Genomic DNA, 21,840 nt, shown 5'->3' with positions numbered 1-21,840 from the left:
AATGAGTAAATGAAGCTGACATGAAGTTTTAAAGAGCAGGGGTAGCAGTGGAAAAATCTACAACCTGAATTTTAGAAATTCACTGGCTGATTTAGAAGTTTTGAAATTACGCATAGTAAAATTACAGCATAATTTGGGTTCAGTACGTCATTTTTTTTCTCTTTCCCCTCCTGAACAGATACATGTTAGGACCTAATACACAGTGTAATGTAACTTGTTAGGAGGAAAAGAACTTTTATAAAGAAGGGTGTAGATGAGGCACTGGAGAGATTTGTCCTGTTTTAATACCGGCATTCAACATCTTGGCAAATATTTCCTTCAATGAAGAATCAGGCTGATTTCAGGAATGTGAGCTATGCCTGGATTAGCAGATGAAACAGAGCCAAGGCACAGGATTACAAATGTCTACAGTGCTTCATTTTTCATGTTTTCCCAGCAAGACTTTGGACTATAAGCATTAGCATCCTCCCAGCTAAGGCCTAGGCATCATTCAGCATTTTGCAAGACTGTTTCTAATAGGTATTTTAGCTGTAGCCACCCTGTTTTACAGAAAAAAGATCAGTGTACACATGAAGACCTGAGACAGCTGTGATGCTAAGCATCACGGCAGTCTCTAACCTCTTCCATGTAGTAACATACATATCTATATCTATATCTATACATCTACAACGTACCTGTGGCAATGCAATCTTCTCAGTGTTATTATAGTGTTATAAAACAGTGTTATAAAAGGCAGTACAGCCTGAAGCCAGGCTTCTTGATACGTGCTACCCACAAGCAGGGACATGCGGGGAGCCAAAATGCAATCTGAGCAGAGGTGAGGGAATGAGGGTGAATCCCCAGCAGCCTCTGTGGGGAAGGCTGGTGAGATGCTGGTGAGACCACACTACCAGGTCGCAGCACTGTGGCAGAAAGACCGGTATTAAATAGAGCCAGACTGTAGAGAAATGCTGCTTTTATATGCCCCAAAAGGAAGCAGAATGAGATACTTGTACCACAAAATTGAGATTGCTGGCATTTTCATGTAGCATTGGAGGCATAAAAATTGTCTTCCTAGAAACCTATTCATGGTGCACTTCATACCACCTTACAGAGGCAATTACTGAAGGAAATATTAATCCTGCATAGATGTCTCTATATATAGCTATAACTGGACTTTAGGATCAACAGCGATGGATCCAGTTCTAGCCAATGTGCAGAGACAGCTACAGCTCACTCCCACTGGTACCAAGAGGCAGCACAACATGAGGGTGAAGAAGCGTGGCCAAGTGCTGGCAACACGCAATAAAACAGTTTTGAAGCCAGCGGGCAGACACGGGCTGTTAACACAGAAATTAAAAAACCAAAATGATCAAAGCTACTGTCACTTGAAATGTACAGTAGTTGATGCAAAGGTGGCACCATTGCCAGGGAACATTACTAAAGCAAGCCACCAGTTTTCTTGAAATATGACGTCTGACTGTCCTCAGCATGAAAGGAAAAGATAATAGTCACTCTGTGCCCTCTCTAGCAGCCTAACAGAGACATCCTGTAAGGGGATCAACTCCTCCAGCACATGCTGTAGTCAGCTGAAGGCTGTCACAAGAGCTGGTGAGAAACCTGAAGTGCAGACATCCCTCAGGCCTGGTGGAGCTGCTGAGGAAGGAACTGGGGAGACCAGAAAGCCCAGACACCCTCAGCCTCAAGGAAACCAGAGTTGGCAGCTGTGCCTTTTCATTTTTGCAGCCTTTAGCATTTTTAAGGTGGTGAAAAGGCCTCAAGAATGTCTTGAATGTTTGGGAAACCTCCCATCAGGGAACAGAGTCCCGCAAAGCAGTCACTATGTGGTAATCCTGAAGATATACTGCTTGGTTTGTCTGGGACTAAAAAGGTCTCTGATTGCAATGTAGAAAATAGGTTCTGGCATGCTGAATCACCCAGCCCCTGACAATCTGCGCTATGCCTTTTGCCAGGTACCACTGAAGGAAAAAAATAAAAGGCACCAGACATCAGCCTGCCCTCAAAGCTGTTCCAGCGATAACAGATAAAGACAAACCAGGACTTTCAGACATCAGGCCTGCAGCTGGCAATGGTTATTGTCTAAGGCGATAGCAGAAGATAGTGCAGGATGTCTTTATCAAGCCTACCAGAGCCAGAAGCAGAGTACTGGTCTGAATGCAAAGGAGCTGGAGCTCAGAAGAGAAATCTTCACTATCAGAAATCTCTGGGGTCCTGGGAACTTCCAAGCAGACCTCAAGAAATGGAAAGACCAAGTTCTTGAAGTCAATGTGAGAAATTAAAAGAATAGCCAAGTACAGCGCTTGCATGGGATCCAGTGTGTAAGCAATACATAATGGCAAATCAGGGAATGAAGACTAAGCTATACAGGTGGTGAACCAGCCGTGTAGCACCACTATCGTTTTGAGCAGCAGGGGTTACAGAAGGTTCTTAGGACTCAGGGTGAAACAGCAGAGTAACGCTAAAGCAAAACCAGCAGCTCTCACCTTCTATTGCCACAGCAAAATGATGAATTTATACTGAAATAGAGATACTAGCTTTATGGAGTGACATCATCTGTTCATTTTGGAGCACAAAGATAAGCGTCCCAGCTGTTAGCAGTGCAACTACAGTGCACGCCACCGAGATGCCAAGAGCTGGATAGATGTGGAAAAGAGCTCATGAGTTTGAATCCTTAGAACAAATAAATATGTAACTGATAAATAAACAAAAGGAGACACTCACTGATCCACTAATATAGCGGCCCAAGAGAGTCAGTTACATTTTTTGGCAGATATACTACATATATTTCTGAGCACTGAGTTCAGCAGCAGAGGAAAAACACGCAGCGTGCTGCCCCACACAGTTATTGCTGCTCGATAGAGCCCCCGACACAAGACCGTAGTCGAGGGCTGGCCGGGGTGTGAAAGCTGAATGCCTGAAGGCGACAGCCGCTTCCTGCACCCAGCACACCTGAAGGCGAGGGGAGTGAGCAAGCTGTGCCTATTGGGCAACAAACAACTATCTGCGCTTTAAAAGGAAGAAATCAGAAAAACGTAACATAGCTGGTTATGTAGGTGTGTAGGAAAAGTGAAAAAGAAGAGGAACTGTCATGTAGATACATAAACCTGTCCCAAAGGTAGGAAGTTGCTACCAGCGAATTCAATCTAATATCAAAGAGTGTATGATGGTGGGGTTTACATTTGCAGATTCTGGCAGGCCATCACTACCTCAAGGACACTCAGTCAAAAAACAAGATGAGGGGGAGCCCAAAGGTACATTTGGCAAGGTAGGACATGCTCAGGAATGGTACCATGGGCTTCTGTAGAGTGGAAAAAACACTTCAACCATTGCGTGAAGTATTTCGTATGAGAACATCAGAAGTAAAACCTAGGCAAAACATAGATGGCCAAATCCAAGTCCTCTAGTCCACCAACTAGAGTGAAGGGACAAGCAGATAATTTTAAAAAAGGTATCAAACTAGTTTTTATTGTATTTAAGAAATCTATGAAAGGTGAAAAACTATCAAGCTGCAGCAGGCTGTGGATAAAGGTCATGTAAGTATAAAGTAGAATTTTATAATAAAAATTATATTCTGTATAATCCTTTATTGTCAGAAAACTCTGTAAATAAGTATAATAACAATTGCCACATAGGAAATGATATAGGAACTTGTGCTGCATTAGGAGACAGGAATATAGACTGTTGGAGAGAAGGGCACCGCAAGGCTTTATTAAAAATACACTTAAAAACTAAGGCTTTAAAAATTTACGTCTTAATCTCTTCATGCTTCAGTTGTTACTAATGTATAAAATAGGGACAATGACACTTTCTCTCCCATAAATATTTGTCATGTGGTTGAATTGTCAGTGTTTGAAATATGGTCACAAGCATATGTCAGAATACGTACAAACAGATATATATAGAGATACATAAATACATTGTAAATATATATGTAGAATACATGGCAAACAAATGTACATCTCTGTCATATAAACACACACAGACAGACATGCATTCCCCAGAGCAGGAAATCTCAGCTGATGCCTTCATGTCTTGGTTTGCTGTAGGCAACCAAGAATAATGACCAAAAAAATATCCCACAAAGTCATAGATCTCAGCCATATTTAAAAATCCGGGGGGGTGATATAGCCATTTCTTGACCGTTTCCATCACCCCGCTGCTTCTCCTCCCGGTGTCCCCACCAGCGCACACACACACACACCCCCCCCCGGCTCCCACCATCAGCGCGGCGGCGGTAGCCGCCTGCCCGCGGTGCATCCCGGAGGCCTCCCAGCATCCCCAGTTCACCGGCTGGCCACACGGTGGGGCGGCTGGTCCAGGTCTGGCTGCGGAGAGCAGCCTCCAGCCGGCTGCGGCCGTTGCCCAGCAGATGGCTCTTTCCAACCGCCTAACGCTTGTGCGAGCCCTCGCCTCACTCCCTGGGTCCCAAGGTCAGCGTTTTCAAATCTTTTGTTCCTCTCCAGTGGCATACTGGAAGGTCAGGAAAACGTAATACGATGCAGAAAGCATTGCTTTCCAGGGTGTAATAGCTTTAGCTGGGCTGTAACACACTTCTGTTTAATGAATACTTGTCACAGTACTACGCACATAAACAGAGTTATATTTATTGGACTAGAATCTCATCTCAGTTCTGCTTGAGTAAATCTGAAATAGCTCAGCTGTAGCCAATGGAGATACTACAGATGGGAATGACAGGGGAATTTGGCCCATTGTTAAAATATCTTCATGTAGAAACAATGTTGGAAAATTGAACTATGACCAGGTTTCTTCATTATGGGCTAAATTGACTCTAAAATGAACCCTCTTAAGCCTGTGAAATTACACAGGTGTGAAGAAGAGAGCACACAGAAGCCAGCCTTGTTTGAACTACTTGATCCAAAAGGAACTATTTTGCATCTTATTAATAAATGCAAGTTTCTTTGCCATGAACATTATTTTTTATATATGTATCTCAAAATTAGAGATGGGCTTAGACCTCTAAGATACCCACTTCAAAGCTCCTTGACTTATTGGAAAGTTCAGACTGAATCAGACTTTTGTGGTTCAGTCATCATCTCTTTAATAGGCTTAAACTGGAATTACAAACCTGAATTGACCAAAACATGGCGGAACACTTAGTTCTGTAATATGTCCTAAAAGCAAACCTGTTTTTTAATCTGTTTGAATCTCACAAGCTTAGATCCTATTACAGAACTGTACTTGATAACTCTGGCTTAAAGTTACTGATTTTAGAAAAGCTGAAAGTTTGCAAAACCTTCAAAATGTGGAGAATTTTTACTTAAATTGGAAAAACTTTTCAAGATGCAAAAATTATTGTGACTCATTGAACTTTAAGCCTACGAGACTGGAACTTGATGTGATATCATAATGGTCCTTCTTTAAATTTGCTTCCATTTCTGCTGATAGTTCAGGTGAGCATTTGGAAGGATGAGCAAAACATGAAAGAAAAGGTATCCTAAAAATGTGTTCCAAAAAATTTTTGAAGGCATATGTGTTGGGGCAATGGGAAGGAGTACCATTTTCTAACTGTTTCTCTCCACTCTGTTAATTTTGGACTTATTCCTCTCTGACATCCAACTTAATCACAGTTGAGGTCCTCTTCACCTTCTAGCTCTATTAAATCTTTTCTTCTTCCAAAAGTTACACCACTTCTTCACTTTCCCAGGATATACCAGCTGGCACTAAGAGGGAAATACAAAAGCAAAGGGTAAGACTGAAGCCTGATATGTTCTACATTTAACTGCCTATTGGAAACTCATCATATTCTTTTTCCTTATATTAACAACTTCACACTTTCCTTTGAAATGCAGGAGGCTTACGAATTGCAAGAGCTACACTGTAGGTGTGAGTTACTTGTGCTTTTACCCCTTCCAGGATGAAGTCGTCACCCGCATCAATAAACCTCCAGAGCTATTTTTGGTATGCTCCACTGGGCTCAGTGCCTCCTGGGGGTTCCTCTGAACCTCGCGGTGCTGCCTTCCGTGGGCTCCATGGCAGGTCCAGGCAAAATGTGCTTAACAGTCCTGCCAGAGAAATATATTGTGCTCTGGTAACAGTGATCCAGCATAACTCACTTAATATTCTGAAACTGTTGGGTGGGTTTTTTTTCTGCATTCTGCTGTGGTTTATCCAGATATTTAACATTTTCTGATCTGTGATCTTGCTAGCAATTGATGCTCCTGACATAAACGCTGTCATGAGAAGAACTAAGGTGGCAATAGCTTAGCGTGGGCCCTTCTTCCCTCTTTGATAACAAACATAGTTCTGGCACCCTTCCATTTCCATAAAGCTGAGTTACAAAAATTGCTGCCCTTCTCAGAAAGCCTGACAAGGAAAGGGATTTGGTGGAGCTGTCAGAAACGGGGAGACTAACGTGAGGCGCACAGGTTGTTATTTAGGCACGTGAACAAGTGGGCTGATGTAAAATACAATTATTAAAAAAAAGAAAGCCATTTCTGCTGCAGGGTTGAAATTTTGGAAACTTCAGGCCTAATAATTTTGTTGGTGCAAAGCACGTGCCAAAGTTTCAGCAACAGAATTGCTCGGATCTTTTCCTACCTGCTTCGCAGAGCAGCAATTAGCACCACAGTGCCATTAACAAGACAGCTTTACACGAGCTTTCAACGTGAAAACATAAAGAATCTCTAAAAGGCCAACAACTTGTAAAACGCGAGGGGGGGGAGGCCCTAGGCCTTGATTTTTTGGAGGTGGGAGCAGGGCTTTGCCCGCAGGCGGCATGACCGTCAGAGCCATCTGCCGCCCTCCGCCACCCCTGCGCCTCCCTGGCTCCCCCAAGGAGGGGAAACCTCCCGTCTTCTGCGCTCCACCTTTGCGTTTCGTTTCTCGCAGGGGGATGGATGCTGCACGTCTCCCGGTGCCCTCTCATCCACATTTGCCATAAACACTCAGAGCACCTGTTTACTCTGACTCACCCACTCCTCACGCAGACTCTCCCTTTTTTTGACAGCAGACCTCACTCAGGTAGTATGTGCTGCTAATATCCTTTCAGGACCATGTAATAACATGCCTTCCACCCAATTCCTAACATCCTTCAATCAGCTCAGCCAGTGGGCTAACTGCTTACGCTCCTGTGATTTATATAAGTGCAATTAATTTAAACTGCATCACTCCGGTGTTATGCTGGTGAAAATGCCCCGAGAGGGAGTACCTCACTGGTGAATCAGACCCTTTACTTTTAACAAACATACAAAAGAACAGATCCCGAGCCAGTGAAAATCTGCATGGCCCCATTCATTTCAACACACAAACTTAAACCAGCTCAAGGGCTGAATCACAGCTCATGTAACAGACTATTTAGATACAGACTAATGCCTCACATCCTGAAATGCAATGCTTTCCCAGAGTTGGCAGGGGACGGGGACTTCTCAGATGGAACAGAGCAGAGAGGGGGGAGCAGGACCACAAATGCAACCTTTTAAAAATGCTTTGTGGATTTCTTCATTTCTGTGGAGTTGAGGAAAGCAATGGCTTGTGTCTCTGCAAACACTGCGCTCCCTCCTGGGAAGAGCTGCCTCTGTTCTTCCACCCCAGCTGCGGAGCAGGTACCTGGGAAGTCCCTTTCCTTGCCACTTTCCCTTTCCTCCCATAGCCTGGGTGTGTTCCCTGCAGCTTGGAAATCCATGTGACACCTTTCCCCGACAGACACCGGAGTTAGATGCTGAACAGATGAATCTTTTTAATCAGTTCTTGAACATGGCTAACTTTCTCTGCACTTGTTTTGGCATCCCCGAGAGTAAGAAGTCACGCAGCTTGACAAAGCACTTTACTCTTACGTGTCTTAACAGAACCAGAGGGAATTCTTTTTTTCTTTTTTTTTTTTCTATATCTATTCCAACACCTGCTACAAAAAAGGGCTGGGGTGGTCTCTGTAAAACATCCCTCCGCGCCGCCTCCCGACAGGACAGAGGCCTCGCCGCACACCGGCACGGCATACCGGTATGTGCCCAGGCAGGTGTAGTTAATACACGAGGAGGAGGGGGAAGGGGTGGGGAGGGCAGACCAAGAGTCAATCAGAGTGTAATTTGTGCTAGAAATTTACTAGCATTCAGCTGCCCGTATTTTCAAAATGCAAATATTTTAAAATTAAAAAAAAACCCTATCTGTGACTAAACATCGCCTCTAATTCAATCTAGATAACCAGAAAAATTCTGTGGCATATTTAAGAGACTTTCATCCTAAATGAAATACATAATACAGATTATACCTTCATAGGAAATCAAGAGGTCCTAAATATACTAATGGAGAAGGACATTTAAGAGACGTTTAAATTACCCAGTCTATAATTTTGGGGGGTTTGCTTATCTGTTCATCTTTTAACTGCTTTAAATAATTAGGAAAATTTCCTTGGCAGTGCTCTAAGAGGATAGGCAAAAGAGTGACATGACTACTCCCAGGGAAGGAAAGGTCGAGGTTTTGCATTCTGCAGATTTTTAAAGTAGAAAAGAAAGTATTCTTCATTTGAACAGTCTGAAGCAGTATGCATATTATATAAAACCTAGCACTCTGCTTTGAAATGTCATCTTTTCCAGGGCTTCCCCCTTTCCTTGAACTCACTCGCAGTATCTCGCTGGCCCTTCTGCCTGGAGGGGCGTAGGGCAGGGAGGCACCACTGCTCCGCTCCGGCCTTGCCTAAGTGCAGCTACTCAAAGGCAGTTCCTAAAGGGAGCAGGCACACACTCAGCTCAAAGGCTTCCATTAGCTCTGCCGGCTAACTTGTTATCTTGTAGTGTGTGTCCCCCTCCCTCCTTTCTGCCCTTAATGAACAGTTTGTTCCATTGTAATTCTTATATCAAACATCTGGAAACCAGACTCGTTTAAAAATGAAAGAAAAAGAAGTTTCAGTGCCTATGACTTATCCAGGTCTCTGTCAGAAGGACAAAAAGAATTCAGATGAATCAGTAAACGGGCCTTTTTTTTTTTTTTAAAAAAAGAAAAAAAAAAAAAGCAGCACTTTGACCAACACATTTTTCTAGGCAGAAATTCTGCAGAGCAACGTAGACCCACTTTGCAGCAGGCGGACGCGCTCTGCCCGCTGCTTGCTCCTCCGTTCACAGCTGTCTCCAGCGGGAGGAGCTGAAACCTGAACCAAACCCTGCGAGCGGGGATTGGATCCCTCCCTCCAGCAGCCGCAGAGCCCTCCCAGAAGGAAAAAAAAAAAAAAAAAAAAAAAAAAAAAGACAAGAAAAAAAAGAAACCAGCAAAGCAGCAGCCTGTTTGGAAAAAGTGCTTGAGAACATCCCGAAGTGATTGGAGGAGCGGGAAACCCTTCCCCCCTGCACCTGACTTGCGGGTATTTACAGCACTTTTCAAGGCGCCTCTGCGCTGCCGCTACAGGACCCGAGTGGATGGACGTCGCGGGGCAGGCGAGGCGACAGGGACGGATGCGCTGGCAGTGATTGCGTGCGTGTGGTGCCGCACACCCGCCGGGGACCGCTACACACACCCGCCAGGAGAGCCCGGGAGAAGGAGAAACCCTGCCTCCAAGATGCCACGCTCCTTCCTGGTCAAGAAACATTTCAATTCGTCCAAGAAGCCGAATTACAGCGAACTGGACACTCATACAGGTAACGAAACGAAGGCGAACGCCAGCGCGTTGCTTCTGAGGTCGCGGTCTTTGCGTGGCGGTAATGAGGAGGAGTGGGAGTGCTTTTCAGGCGCCAGGGAATGGGTTAGTTCATGGCTAGCTCTTTTTTTTTTTTTTTTTTTTTTTCCTTTTGCTTACCAGGAGGGAGTTTTGAGAAATATGTCAGTGCTGCCCAGGATGAATCACAAAGTTTGTTCATCCACTTGAACTCAGTTACTTAGAGAGGAGTTGGAGTTTTCTTGTTCTGTATCTGCTGGTGGTGGAATTGAAACTTTTATACAGATCCTGCAGGAAGTTTCACTGCCTCATTGTAACAGGCTGCACAGATTTAGAAAGCACATGCTGCCTTGAAGTGACTCTCCAACTCTAATTTGGCTGTTCAAGAGCACTGTCTCTACCCACCAGAATATATATATGAAACAGTATTTCCTTAGTCTTCCTTATATTCAGATGACCATACTGAGTTGTTTAATTTATGCACCTTTTAATCCCCAAAATGTTAATTTTGCTGCCTTTTGAAATACTTTTTGGTTCTCTTACCTTAAAATTTCCTTCTTTCTCCAGTGATTATATCCCCATACCTGTATGAAAGCTACCCAGTCCCTATCATACCACAGCCAGAGATCCTGAGCTCAGTAGCTTACAATCCCATTACTGTGTGGACTACAACCGGGCTGCTACCCTCTCCATTACCCAACGACCTCTCTCCGCTTTCCGGATACCCCTCATCTTTGGGAAGAGTCAGCCCACCTCCACCTTCTGACACCTCCTCCAAAGATCACAGCGGTTCAGAAAGTCCCATTAGCGATGAAGAAGAGAGAATCCAGTCCAAGCTTTCAGACCCCCATGCAATCGAAGCCGAAAAGTTTCAGTGCGGTTTATGCAACAAGACCTATTCAACTTTCTCTGGGTTGGCCAAACATAAGCAGCTGCACTGTGATGCCCAGTCTCGGAAATCGTTCAGCTGCAAGTACTGTGACAAGGAGTATGTCAGCCTGGGAGCGCTTAAGATGCACATCAGGACCCACACACTACCTTGTGTCTGCAAGATCTGCGGCAAGGCTTTCTCTAGACCCTGGCTACTTCAAGGACACATTAGAACTCACACTGGTAAGACCAACCATTACAATTGCAGTTTCTTGTTGCTATAACATCAGGATGCCCTTTTGCTATTTTTCCCCACAGGTGGTGGTGGTGGGGGGGGGGGAGGGCAACCAAAAAACCCCCAGTGTTTCTTTACTAACCTGAAATGCATCCACAGAATTTCAAATATATTATCGAAAGGCTAAATTCTCCCTCTTGGGGGGTGGATGGGAGGGGAACGTAGGATGGTCTCATAACTGTGGACCAGATACTGACATAAATCAGCATTGCTCCCTTGATAATTTTAGGATGGTTTAGCCCATTTCCACTAGTGGAAGGTTTTGCTTTAAGGATTTTATGTTAACTTTCAGGCTTTGAGAAGGCTCTGAAATCAAGCAGCAAAACAGAAAGGCAATGCATGAGGGGCTGCTTTCTGACTCCTTAAGCAGTTGGCAAGTTTTGCAGGCGCTATGTCAAGTCCTTAAGAATTAGAAACACATCATCGCCAAAGCAGGTTGTTTGGGGTTTTTTCTCTGCTGAGGCAAAAACTTGATTTTGAGTATAACACTGGGTAGAATGTACTGTCTGTGCAGCTGTCTGCTGCTTTTCAGTCAAAGCCCTTGTCCCCCGTAATTCAGACAGCGTTAAGCAGCAAAAATTCTATGAAAAGATTTGAAAATGTTGGGAGGAGCCCATCCTAAAAGTACTGCCTGCACCTGTAGATGCAGAAGGACTCAGCAGCTTGTCTTCGGAGACTGCACTTAGCAGCGTATTCTGAAAAGACACAGTTCTGCAAGTACGGTCAGCAGTGCTGAAAGCTGTTGTATTTCTGGCCTGATTAACTTTTTCTTACACGTTCTTGATTATAACAAATCCTTTCTGTTTGTTTGTTTGTTTCTTAGGACAAAAGCAAGTGTTACCTGTCTTAAGTGTGTACTTCTTTTTTAAAGATTTACCCTGTTTTTCCTTGATGTTTCCTTTTTAGGAGAGAAGCCGTTTTCCTGTCCTCACTGCAACAGGGCTTTTGCAGACAGATCCAATCTGAGGGCTCATCTGCAGACCCACTCGGATGTGAAGAAATACCAGTGCAAAAATTGCTCCAAAACTTTCTCCAGAATGTCTCTGCTGCACAAACATGAGGAATCCGGCTGCTGTGTAGCACACTGAGTCATGCAGTCAATGTTTACCTGGACTCGATGCATTTCTCCACTCCTGTTCCAAATGATAAGTGGAAATCCAAAGGCGTTTTCTCAACTGCTTTTCAGCCAAAAAAAAAAAAAAAAAAAAAACCAAAAAAAACCAAAAAAACCCCAAAACACCACCAAACAAGCAAACAAACAAAATAGTGGAAGAACTTAGAATGTCAGTAGAAATGAGCTTTAAGTTGTTTCTGTTCAGTCACGCATTTGCATTCTTAAGTGAGAATTCTGAAACATGGGGAAAGACACCGTGCATGACATTTCAAGTAGATCTAAAGGAAGCAGCATTATCAGCTTGCGTTATAGATGAAGCCAAATGTATGTTGTCTTTTCTTGCTTAGAAAAGGCTGCAAAGTTAACAATACATTCCTGCCAAGCCATTTCAACCAAAGAAACAGTATTTTGAGTGGAACTTTTAATAAAAATACTACCCAAGTGAATTTTGCTAGACACCATTTATCTCAGGTGCCTTAAAAAGTATTCCAAGTTTACCTTAGTAAATGTTTAATGTTATTCATTGCTGTGTTTTTTATTTTTTATTTTATTAGAAGCCAAGGCCTTCATTAATGATCCAAAATGCTTTAAAACTGCATAATTAAGACAGGAAAAAAAACATGTAAGAGAATGTACGGAAAATTGAAAGCCACAAATTAACCGCATGTGCCTTTTAAAAAAAAAAATATATATATATATATATAATGACTGTAGCTTCAAACATTCCTGGTGCATGCTTGACCATCTTTTAATATGAAATAGTTCCTCTAAACTTTAATCTTTTTTAAAAACGGGAATAAGTGCAAGAGAGGGGGTTCACGGGAGTTTGACGACTATTTTTTTTAAATGCACAAAGGAAATGCAATATTTTCAGCATTACCCCTCCAAGTGCCTTTTTTATTGATGATTTTGTAAAGTATGTGGACATAATGTAAATATTTTTATTTTTATATGACTGAATGTGTTATGAATGAAAGTGAATTGTTGCCTATAGCATCTATAGATAACTTGAAGAAAGCGTGAAGTGAAATTTATGTTGTTTTCTAGCCACTTTTTTACAATAAACATTTTTAAGTAAGATTTCTGTTGTTTGTTCTAATTAAAGAAAACACCTGTGTCTGGTTTATCAAGGCTTTGGAACACAGAAAAATGTAAGTGTCTCTACACGACCAAGTGAAGATTAAAGTGAATTTCAGATGCAAATCCTTAGTTCACAAGTACTGGACATTAGAAAGGAATATGTCCACTGCATTATAAAACATTTAAAACCATACAGAGCATTCTCCTAGAGTGACTGCTTTAAAATGCTGTTGCTTTTTTGCAACTTACGATAGTACAAGAACATTGTGAAATATACTTTATCAAAAACATTTTTAAAAGTCTTCTTTCTTGCATTTTAACAGTTGAAAGGATGCCACTCGAGCAGCCTTATTATAGTACTTTTCCTGAGACTCTGACATTAGGAAATCTGGGCCTGATCCAAAGTTCATCAAAGTCAGTGGAGCCTTGCAGGAGTCCAGTAACATTTGCATGATGCTCTTTTAAAGTAGCAGTCAAGTCACAGTATAATATACTTTATATAGCCATTTCAGAAAGATTAAAGATATTTCTGTTAAACTGTTTTACATATCAGAACTGTCAAGTGAATGTATTATGACTGTATATCAGCTAATATATCACAGGAAAGAATTATCCAGTAATGAATTATTTTTCTTCAGATGATTTGAAAAAGGACTCCAAGACCTGAACTATATAAAAGCATTACAACATCATCTAATCATGCCTCCTCATTACTGGCTAGTGCGAAACAACACTACTTTCAATTTTCAACAAAGCGCAAAGCTCAAACCCAGATAAGCAATAGGTGGCGTCCAATCTAAAGAGGACTATGTCTACATTAGGGTACCAGCAGGAGCAAGTAATAGCAAAATCAAAATTCCAACAATTTATTGAGAAGATTACAGCTGGATAAACACAAGGTGCAAATATCTAGAAGAAGAGTACGTTTCAGCAAAATAATGCAACAGACCATATGCACACCTTTTGTCTCCTCCAGCTGAGTCCTGCAGAGGACTGAACTGGAGTAACATAGGCAATAGGCACACGACAGAAGTTTTGTACCTTTTCCCTACAGGAAGCACTCTACCAAAAAAAGACGAGCTCAAATAAAGCTTTTCATATTCTCCAAGCATCTTCTGACAAAAATCTCAAGGTTATAACAACGATTCCCTAGGACCTGTTAGATTTTTTTTCAGGAAATAGCTAGGGAGTTCAAGAAAGATAGGGTTAGTGGGAATTTGTGAGGTAACATTTCGAAATGAACACATGAAGGCATCAAATACCCTTGAAAAGTTTCATGTGGTTACTGTATTGATTTGCACTTCCATGTCATTCACTTTGAAGTCCTTAGGCTCCAGCAGCTCTTTGTGCGGCTTTCTCTTCCCAGAGCAAATCTTTACTGGTGTATGAGTAAAGCTCTGGCAGTCAACAGCTATTTGTACTGTCAAAGTTCTAGGTTTGCTCTCCTGTGTCATGTCACAAAGGCTTTTCCATTGTTTTAATTCACACTTTAAATTCTCTACACCCATAGTAAATGAAATAGCATAAGAGCTCAACTTCTTGAATGAGTGGAAATGCTACTGTTGTCCTCAAGGGAAATCAGATGAAAACTTCATCAAAATACAGTATGCTAAACCAAACACAAGTGGAACTGGTCTGATTTGGAGATGACAATTAAGATATGCTACTTTGCATGCCTGTAACACCTGTATTCATAAAGCACAAAGATGGGAAAGGCTAGAAGCTCTTCTGGCTCATCTCTTTAATTGAAACAGAGTGCTCTATCACAGATCCCTAGCTCTCTGTCCAGTTGCAGCATAAACTTCCCAGGCATCTGAATTTCTCTTGCTTTTCCTGTGAGACTGCTTTCCATTTGCTGTCAGGACAGTTCTCCAAAACATTTTGCATTAATAGTTTTACCTCATTACTCTAGAAATGCCCTTCTGTACCTGCACAAGCTATTTACCAATGTAAATTGAATGCTGTTCTGAGCTGCTGGTCGATGACTTTCTTGAAACATGAGGGAAAAGCTGCCTCCACGGTGAATCTATCCACTGAATCTCTTTGGCTATCACTACATTCTCTGATTCTATATCCAAATAATCAGCTGTTAAAAATCTTCCTTAGGAAAACATGCTCCCCACACTCCAAATACCTTCATCGCTCTTTTCTGAAATCAATTGCTTTTTTACGTTTAATTTTAGACACCAGTGCTAAATGTAATTCTTTTAAGTGCAAAGTTAAGCTATGAAAAGGCCAGCCGCTCCTCTAAAGGCACCTGCATAATAGCAACCTATATACCACGTTTCATAGCTTTTTTTAACTCTTCATGAATGAGTTGCTTAAAATCAGTAGATCTGAGGACGGTACTTTTGCCCAGAGGTTACTCCAAATACTCTAAATATATACTTTTTTTGGTTTTATGATTGCCCATTACAGGGAATAAGAACTAGATCCTTCCTTTAGTATGTTCTGGCAATTTACTTTCACTTCCTAAGTGTGCTTTCCGTGTGCGGAGAAGAGCCGACCCACCACAGCACATGTGCGGTTACAAGTTGATTGTATGAGTTTCTCAAGGCTGAAGGCAATAATTGAATCACTTTGGTTTCCTCTTTTCTCTTCCCTTGCTTCCGTTTGGGCGTGCTTTTCACTTCAGAGGCTGCAGAATGAAGTAATATGTACAAGAAACGAAGGCAGAACAAAGTGCACATTTATGCTCAAAGCACTGCAATTATGCTACCAACTAATGTGGGGCTCCGAATAGCATCTTATGCACTCACCAAAGGGTTAAAATAAGTGCCTCTCAGATTAAGGCACCATGAAATTTGTCTTCTGTATTTTACTCTATTATTTGGGTTATTATAGTTCCTTTTATCATTAAGCAAGCTCAGGGCCTATTACTCTAAGCTCCATAAAATCATGTAAAAAAGAAGCACCCTAAAGATCCCGCAATTTTAATTTAAAAAGGAAGGACAATGGGAAACGTGGTAATTTAATTCTGGTGTCTTGTGCTACAGTTGATTTCCCCTGACACGAAACCAAATCAATGTTTCATCTTAAAAAATATTTTTATTTTTGAATAAGACATTTTCAGTGATGAACATTATTGTTTAGAAATAATGGGGTTTACTAGCTGTCCCAGATGCTTGGTTTTCTCTCTTTAAAGTAGGTGTTTAACAGTTAAAATATATAAATTATAATTCTGGTTCACAGAAGTATAAAGAATGGAATGTGAGAAGCACACTCCAACCTGCGTGTATTGCAGTATCAAATGATGACAGTAAGAAATAAGAACAGACTCAGTGCAAGCGAAATCCCGGAGTCACAGTGCGGTTTAGGCGGGAAGGCACCCCTGGAGATTGCTTAGTCCAACCCCTCTGCTCAAAGCAAGGTCAGCAGAAAAGTTTAACCAAGACTGTTTCCAGTTGGGTTTTGAACATCTCCAAGAATGGAGATTCCACAACCTCTCTGGGCAACCTGTTCCGATGTTCAATAATCCTTGCAGTAAAAAAAGGGTTTTTTGCTTATGTTTAAATGGAATTTCCTGTATTTCAAATGGTGCACACTGCCTCTTGTCCTGTCACTTGGCAACGCTAAGAGTCTGGCTTAGTCTTCTTTACTTCTTCTCATCAGGTATTTATACATATTCATAAGATCTCCCTTGAGTTTTTTCTTCTCAAGCTGTCTCAGTCCCTCCCATATGAGAGATGCTCCAATCTCTTAATTATCTTTGTGAACATTCATTGGACTCACGTCAGTGATACCAGGCTACAGATTAAAAAATAAATAAAATAAAAACGCACTTTTTTTTTTCACTTATTTGGCAGTTTGGTCTCCTTCTTCCTTTCCGCTTACTGCTTCCATACTTCAAGAATGCCATCCAAACCAATACTTTTTTCTGTTTTTAATTCTCCTGGTTCACTCACCATTTTGCGTACAAGAACGTAAGTGCTCTTTCATGGCATTCTTTCTTTCATTTCCCCCAGACAAAAGTTATTGCAAAATGTAACGGTTGCTTTCTGTCTGCTCTCTCTCTTTTACCTGGGCATTGAATATACCCTATCTCTTGTCTTTGTTCCTTCCTGCTTTATATGCACCACCAGAAGTTTGTCTGGTGTGCACGCTAAGTAACCAGGAGGTGGATGAAGATGACAGTTTGGCAGTCCTTGCCAAGAGGGAATAAATGCCCTTTTATATCTGTCATACTTTTACACTATTTTTGTCAAAAGAAGACGCAAAAAACAGCAATCACACAAATGTCAGCTCAAATTCACATGGCCTCCCCCATTTTCAGTAGCCTTCACGCTGTAAGCTCGGAAGAGCAACAGAGGTACATGCAGACATTCACATGGTCTCTTCACACAGGTAGACATGCCGTGGAACAGCGTGCACATTCAAACATGCAAATACTTTCACTGCAACCCTAATTTGGGGTATCTGCTTCAGAAAAACCCATAGACAGAGCCCTCATTTTGTTGCTGGAGCCATCCCCCAATTAAAAAAGGTGGATTTAAATGCAAGCACAAGGGTGCTTTCTAGAAGGACGAAGTCAAAGGAGGGTGTTCTTCAAGTTCTTTGCCCATCCTCTCAGCATAGGTAGGACCGAGAACACTACACATTCTGTATCAGAATGCTTTCCCAGAAGTTTAGCTTTATGTTACTTATAGTATAAAACAGAGCTTTCTGCCTAGCCGAAGAAGACTATAGAAAGCCATTCCTCGTCTTGCTAAGCCTCTACATTCTGCTTACTTCTCATGTTTGAGCCCCTCCTGTTACTGCTCTCTCTGCCTTACATAGAAATCATCTCCTTCCCAGATGAGGTTGACAGGGGATCAGAGTCAGGGGATCATGGATCTTTTAATAATTGATAGATGTGGGCATTGCCACATCCTCTAACCAGCCCTAGACAACACGCGTCTGAACAACAAATCCAGGTTACATGCTGGACCATCTCCCAACCATCACCTTTTCATACCTTCTCCAAAGGCATGACCTGGGAGCGCAGGAGCTTGGACTAACAAATCCCTCACAGAGAGGTGCCTACGTCTCGCTGAGTCCTGTGGTTCCCAGTACAAGCACTGAACATCAGAATACGAAGTCACAGACATCTGTTAAGTCGCTAATAAGAAGCAGTTATAGTATAAAGTTGCACTGCAATTAGCTCAGATTTTGCACATGTCCCTAAACCAAAGTAAATTCCTTTGAACGTAACCTGCCCTCTCATGTGGGCTGGCAGATCACCCACAGCTGACAATGAATAAAGAGTCAGAAGAATGAAAACTGACAGTTATTTAGTAACTCCAGCAAAAATTGAATGAATAACAATCGACAACTTAAAGCAATAATATTATGCGTAAAAGACTAATAAAAATCCCTCCTCCTGTAAAAGACGCATCATATTTAGCATTACATCATTAATCTTCACATCTTTAAATTTCATAAAAAGATATTTTGGAAGACAGTTCACCAAGATTTATAGCAAAGCATTCACTATTCATCTGTAATACATGAAACCGGGCCAGGTTGCTATGTCCCGGGGAAATTAAAAAAAGAATCTTGTGACTCGTGATGGACATTTTGGTGGTGTTTGTGAAACAACTTGGCATCTCAGGCCAGATCCTAACTAGTTCTGACTGGACAAGGCCCACACTCAAAAACAGTCAGGATTTTTTGACAGCCCTGACTTGTTGACAGTAAATAGCTTTTTTGGGGAAAATGGCTTTCAGTTTCTAGGTAGTTTCAAGAAATTACTCCTCTATTCCTTTTCTCTGTCCCCACTTTTCACACTATTGGCAGAAAAACAGTTGCTCTTACTGATACTTCTTTTTCCCAGTGACCTCTCCTCACAGGTTACAAAATCACCGCTGTAGGTTCTGTTTTGGTGGTCACAGCAGAGAGCCATGACTGAGGGCTGCTTCCCGATATTTGAACTCAAATGTTCCAGCTGTCCACAGAGAATGTCAGTACGTCACACTGGTGCGACAACATGGGTTCTGGAAACAAAGAGAAGAAAAAGAGAGGTCTTAGGGGCTGTTTAAATGTGAGCCTTTATAGGAGAGCATTCTATTTAATATGTATTTACAAGCAGTAAATATCAATTACAAATTACCTTCCAGGTCAGGCTTCTGTAACAGGAGAAACTCGGTAGTTCAGCACTGTTTGGCTCTGAGAGGAAATTTTGACTCAAGCTAAGACTGCAGCTGATAAATCAAGTATGTCTGATTACTATTCTTATTGCCACAAAATATAGTAGGAACTAAAGACATAGTTGTTTTTTTTAATTACACAAATATAAACTATGAATAATGGGAACATCCAAAATCATGATAAACTCCCTCTATATGTAGATAACATATAAATTTAAATGTACAAAATTAAAATTGGGAAAATATTTTAAGAAATAGCTCTGCTACTATTCTGGGGGGTTTTGTGTTGTTTTTTTTTTAATCTAAAACTTAACTAAAAATATATTTCCATTGTTTGTCAGCTTTTTAAAACAAGAATGTTCATATTTTCTCTCAGATAGAGCATTCTTTTCAATTTCGCTAAAAAAAAAAAAAAGAGTATTTTTCCTTTCTACCAGGATCTACCCGCTTAGATTCCAGAAGGCACTGAGGGGAACTGAGTTAGTCTGAAAATCATTATAATATGGTTTTACTCTTTTTACGTCTACGTCTGGCATTCTGGTGGTGAAAACTCTCCTATGTAGAGGGTATCCTGGGATTGTCCCATACAGTGATTTTCTGCCAGTGAACTTTATATTTGCCACTGCCAGAAGCAGTATTTCAAATCTATGTTGCCATTTGGTAAGAGAAAGGGCAATTGTCAGTAATCCTTTGCCGCAGTACAATCCCATGTACAGCATCGTAAGTATTATTTTCTTAGGTTTGTAGTATTAAGAAGGGAGTAGAGCCAGAAGTCTATGGGCCAAGGCATTTTGGTCTTCCTAAAACACTGTCCTGTTTGGAGCTCGATGGGTCCTTTCTTCTAGTAAACCTTTTTTCTTGCTGTATAACCACACAGGCTGGAGAGGAACCAGAATTATCTGTAATGAGCTCTTGCCTTTTCCTGCTTTGCTACAGTTTGTGTGTCAGGTTGCTGTGCTAACAACTATGAGGTTGTAATCCTGAATTTCTGTGGTAAGTTTAAGGTTTTTGTAACACCTTTCTCCGTGCTTTTTGTAATGTACTGGTGGAAAGGATGTACCTTATTTACTTATCATTTAGGTAAGGTTCAAGTGATTTTTTAAAACATGATTCTCCACAGATTTTCTGATAGCTGCAGACACAATATTAAATCTGAGATCCCATATAGTTGAGAAGCTTTTTCCATTCATCTTCAGTAAACAGCTTTCCACCTTGTTTATATCCCCCTACTTAAAACACAAAGTAAAAATTTCACAAGAGGTCTCTTTGGTGCAACCTGAAATTATGGATCTCCTCTTTGCACTTTTAGACAACGTGCTCAAGAGGGGAAATGCTGCACGTACAATGCTTGCTGCTTCATGTTGGCACTGTAATAAGAAGCATCACAGTTCTTAAAGAAAATATATGCTTGTTTGCATCTTAGGTCATTAATAGAGAGGGAGGATCTATTCTGTAGCATTTGCAAAAACAAAAATATGTTGCCGTCACATGTGTGATTTTGGTTCACCACTTTAAACAGGAAATAGGTTTTAGGTCTTTTAGTCCAGATAATCTTCTTTTGCTCCCGTTACTTTATTCCTAAACATAAAGGAAGTTGTTTTCTGAAAAAGATCTTAGAATCTGGCATAGTACTTTTTTTTTAGGGGCCCATAACTAAAATTGCAACACATATTACCTACAAAGAAGAACACTAGCTCAGTACCCATCCCTCATTGTGAAAGGAGGAAGTAATATTTTAAAGAGGTGCCATGTAAAGTCAAGCCATGCATTTGTATTACTCCTTCACAGACAGATTATAAACCAAGTCAAACTGTCTAGGACTGTCCTCTCCCTTGACACAGAGCCACTCTTGTGAATGTTAATGGTCACTATGTTGGATGAGGTTGTCCACCCATGTTGGAAGAGGTTGTCCAAGGTGCCTTGCTCTCATGTTCTTTAACACCCCGGTAGCAGTGCCTAACATATTGCCAGGACCCACCATGCTCCAACCTGGTGCAGCTGCGAAGAAAGCAGGTAAGTATTTCACTTACGTATCCAAGGATGAGCCTTCCCTCCAGCAGATTTTGCTGATGTAACTGTGCAGCAAACTCTCCTGGCATATACGCAATTCACATTGACGCAATGTGCTTTGACAGCAGTGCTTCTCCTGGTTGCCCAAGCACAAGAGCAACTTGCAAGCCAATATAACTACAACTAGACTTTAGTTTTTGCCAGTACAGAAGTGCTGCAAGGAAAAAAAAAGTGGGGAAAAAAAAACCAAACAAACCCCCAAAAAAGCAGTGCTACACTCTTGGCAAAAGTTTCTGAAACAGACCCAATCTTGAGTCTCAGGGCAGTGCAGCTTACACACCTCCTTGCTCTCAGGATTGTACCTAAAGTATAGCCCAGACATTAATGCTTAAATGACAGGATTTTGAGGTGCCTTGTGATGGGCGTTAGGGGTGGGAAAGTGTATGCTTGGTGGTAGAAGAAGAGCCGGAAGCAGTCCTTCTCACGGTGGGACTGCAGCAAATATGCTAGAGTTAATCTGTTTGCTTTCATTTTATTTTCTCCTTGCCTGGTTTTAGTGAGGATGAATAATGTCCATGTCTTGTAACACCTCGGTAATAGTTCAGCAGGATTGCTGTGACCTTTCCTGGCTGGACCAGGACTGATTAGCTGCAGATTTCAATGTATGAAACTCAGCTGACAAGCCAGGCTTGCAGAGTCTGTACTGCTGCAGTTTCTGTTGAGGAATGTAAAAGGATCATTTCTG

General features: G+C 41.6%; 1 protein-coding gene across 1 annotated transcript; it reads left to right on the top strand.

Moving 5' to 3' along the window:
• The first annotated feature begins 9,225 nt into the window (after positions 1 to 9,225).
• Positions 9,226 to 12,925, top strand: SNAI2 (snail family transcriptional repressor 2). Its single transcript, XM_063324000.1, has 3 exons — positions 9,226 to 9,584; positions 10,169 to 10,714; positions 11,673 to 12,925. The coding sequence occupies exons 1-3, from the start codon at positions 9,506 to 9,508 to the stop codon at positions 11,852 to 11,854; spliced, it is 807 nt and encodes a 268-aa protein (XP_063180070.1). The 5' UTR covers positions 9,226 to 9,505; the 3' UTR covers positions 11,855 to 12,925.
• The last annotated feature ends 8,915 nt before the right edge of the window (positions 12,926 to 21,840 follow it).

This window comes from Chroicocephalus ridibundus, chromosome 2 (assembly GCF_963924245.1).
Source record: "Chroicocephalus ridibundus chromosome 2, bChrRid1.1, whole genome shotgun sequence".
In the NCBI taxonomy this organism is placed as follows: Eukaryota; Metazoa; Chordata; class Aves; order Charadriiformes; family Laridae; genus Chroicocephalus; species Chroicocephalus ridibundus.
Note: the sequence above shows the minus strand (reverse complement) of the source record. Positions and strands in the feature narration are given on the sequence as shown.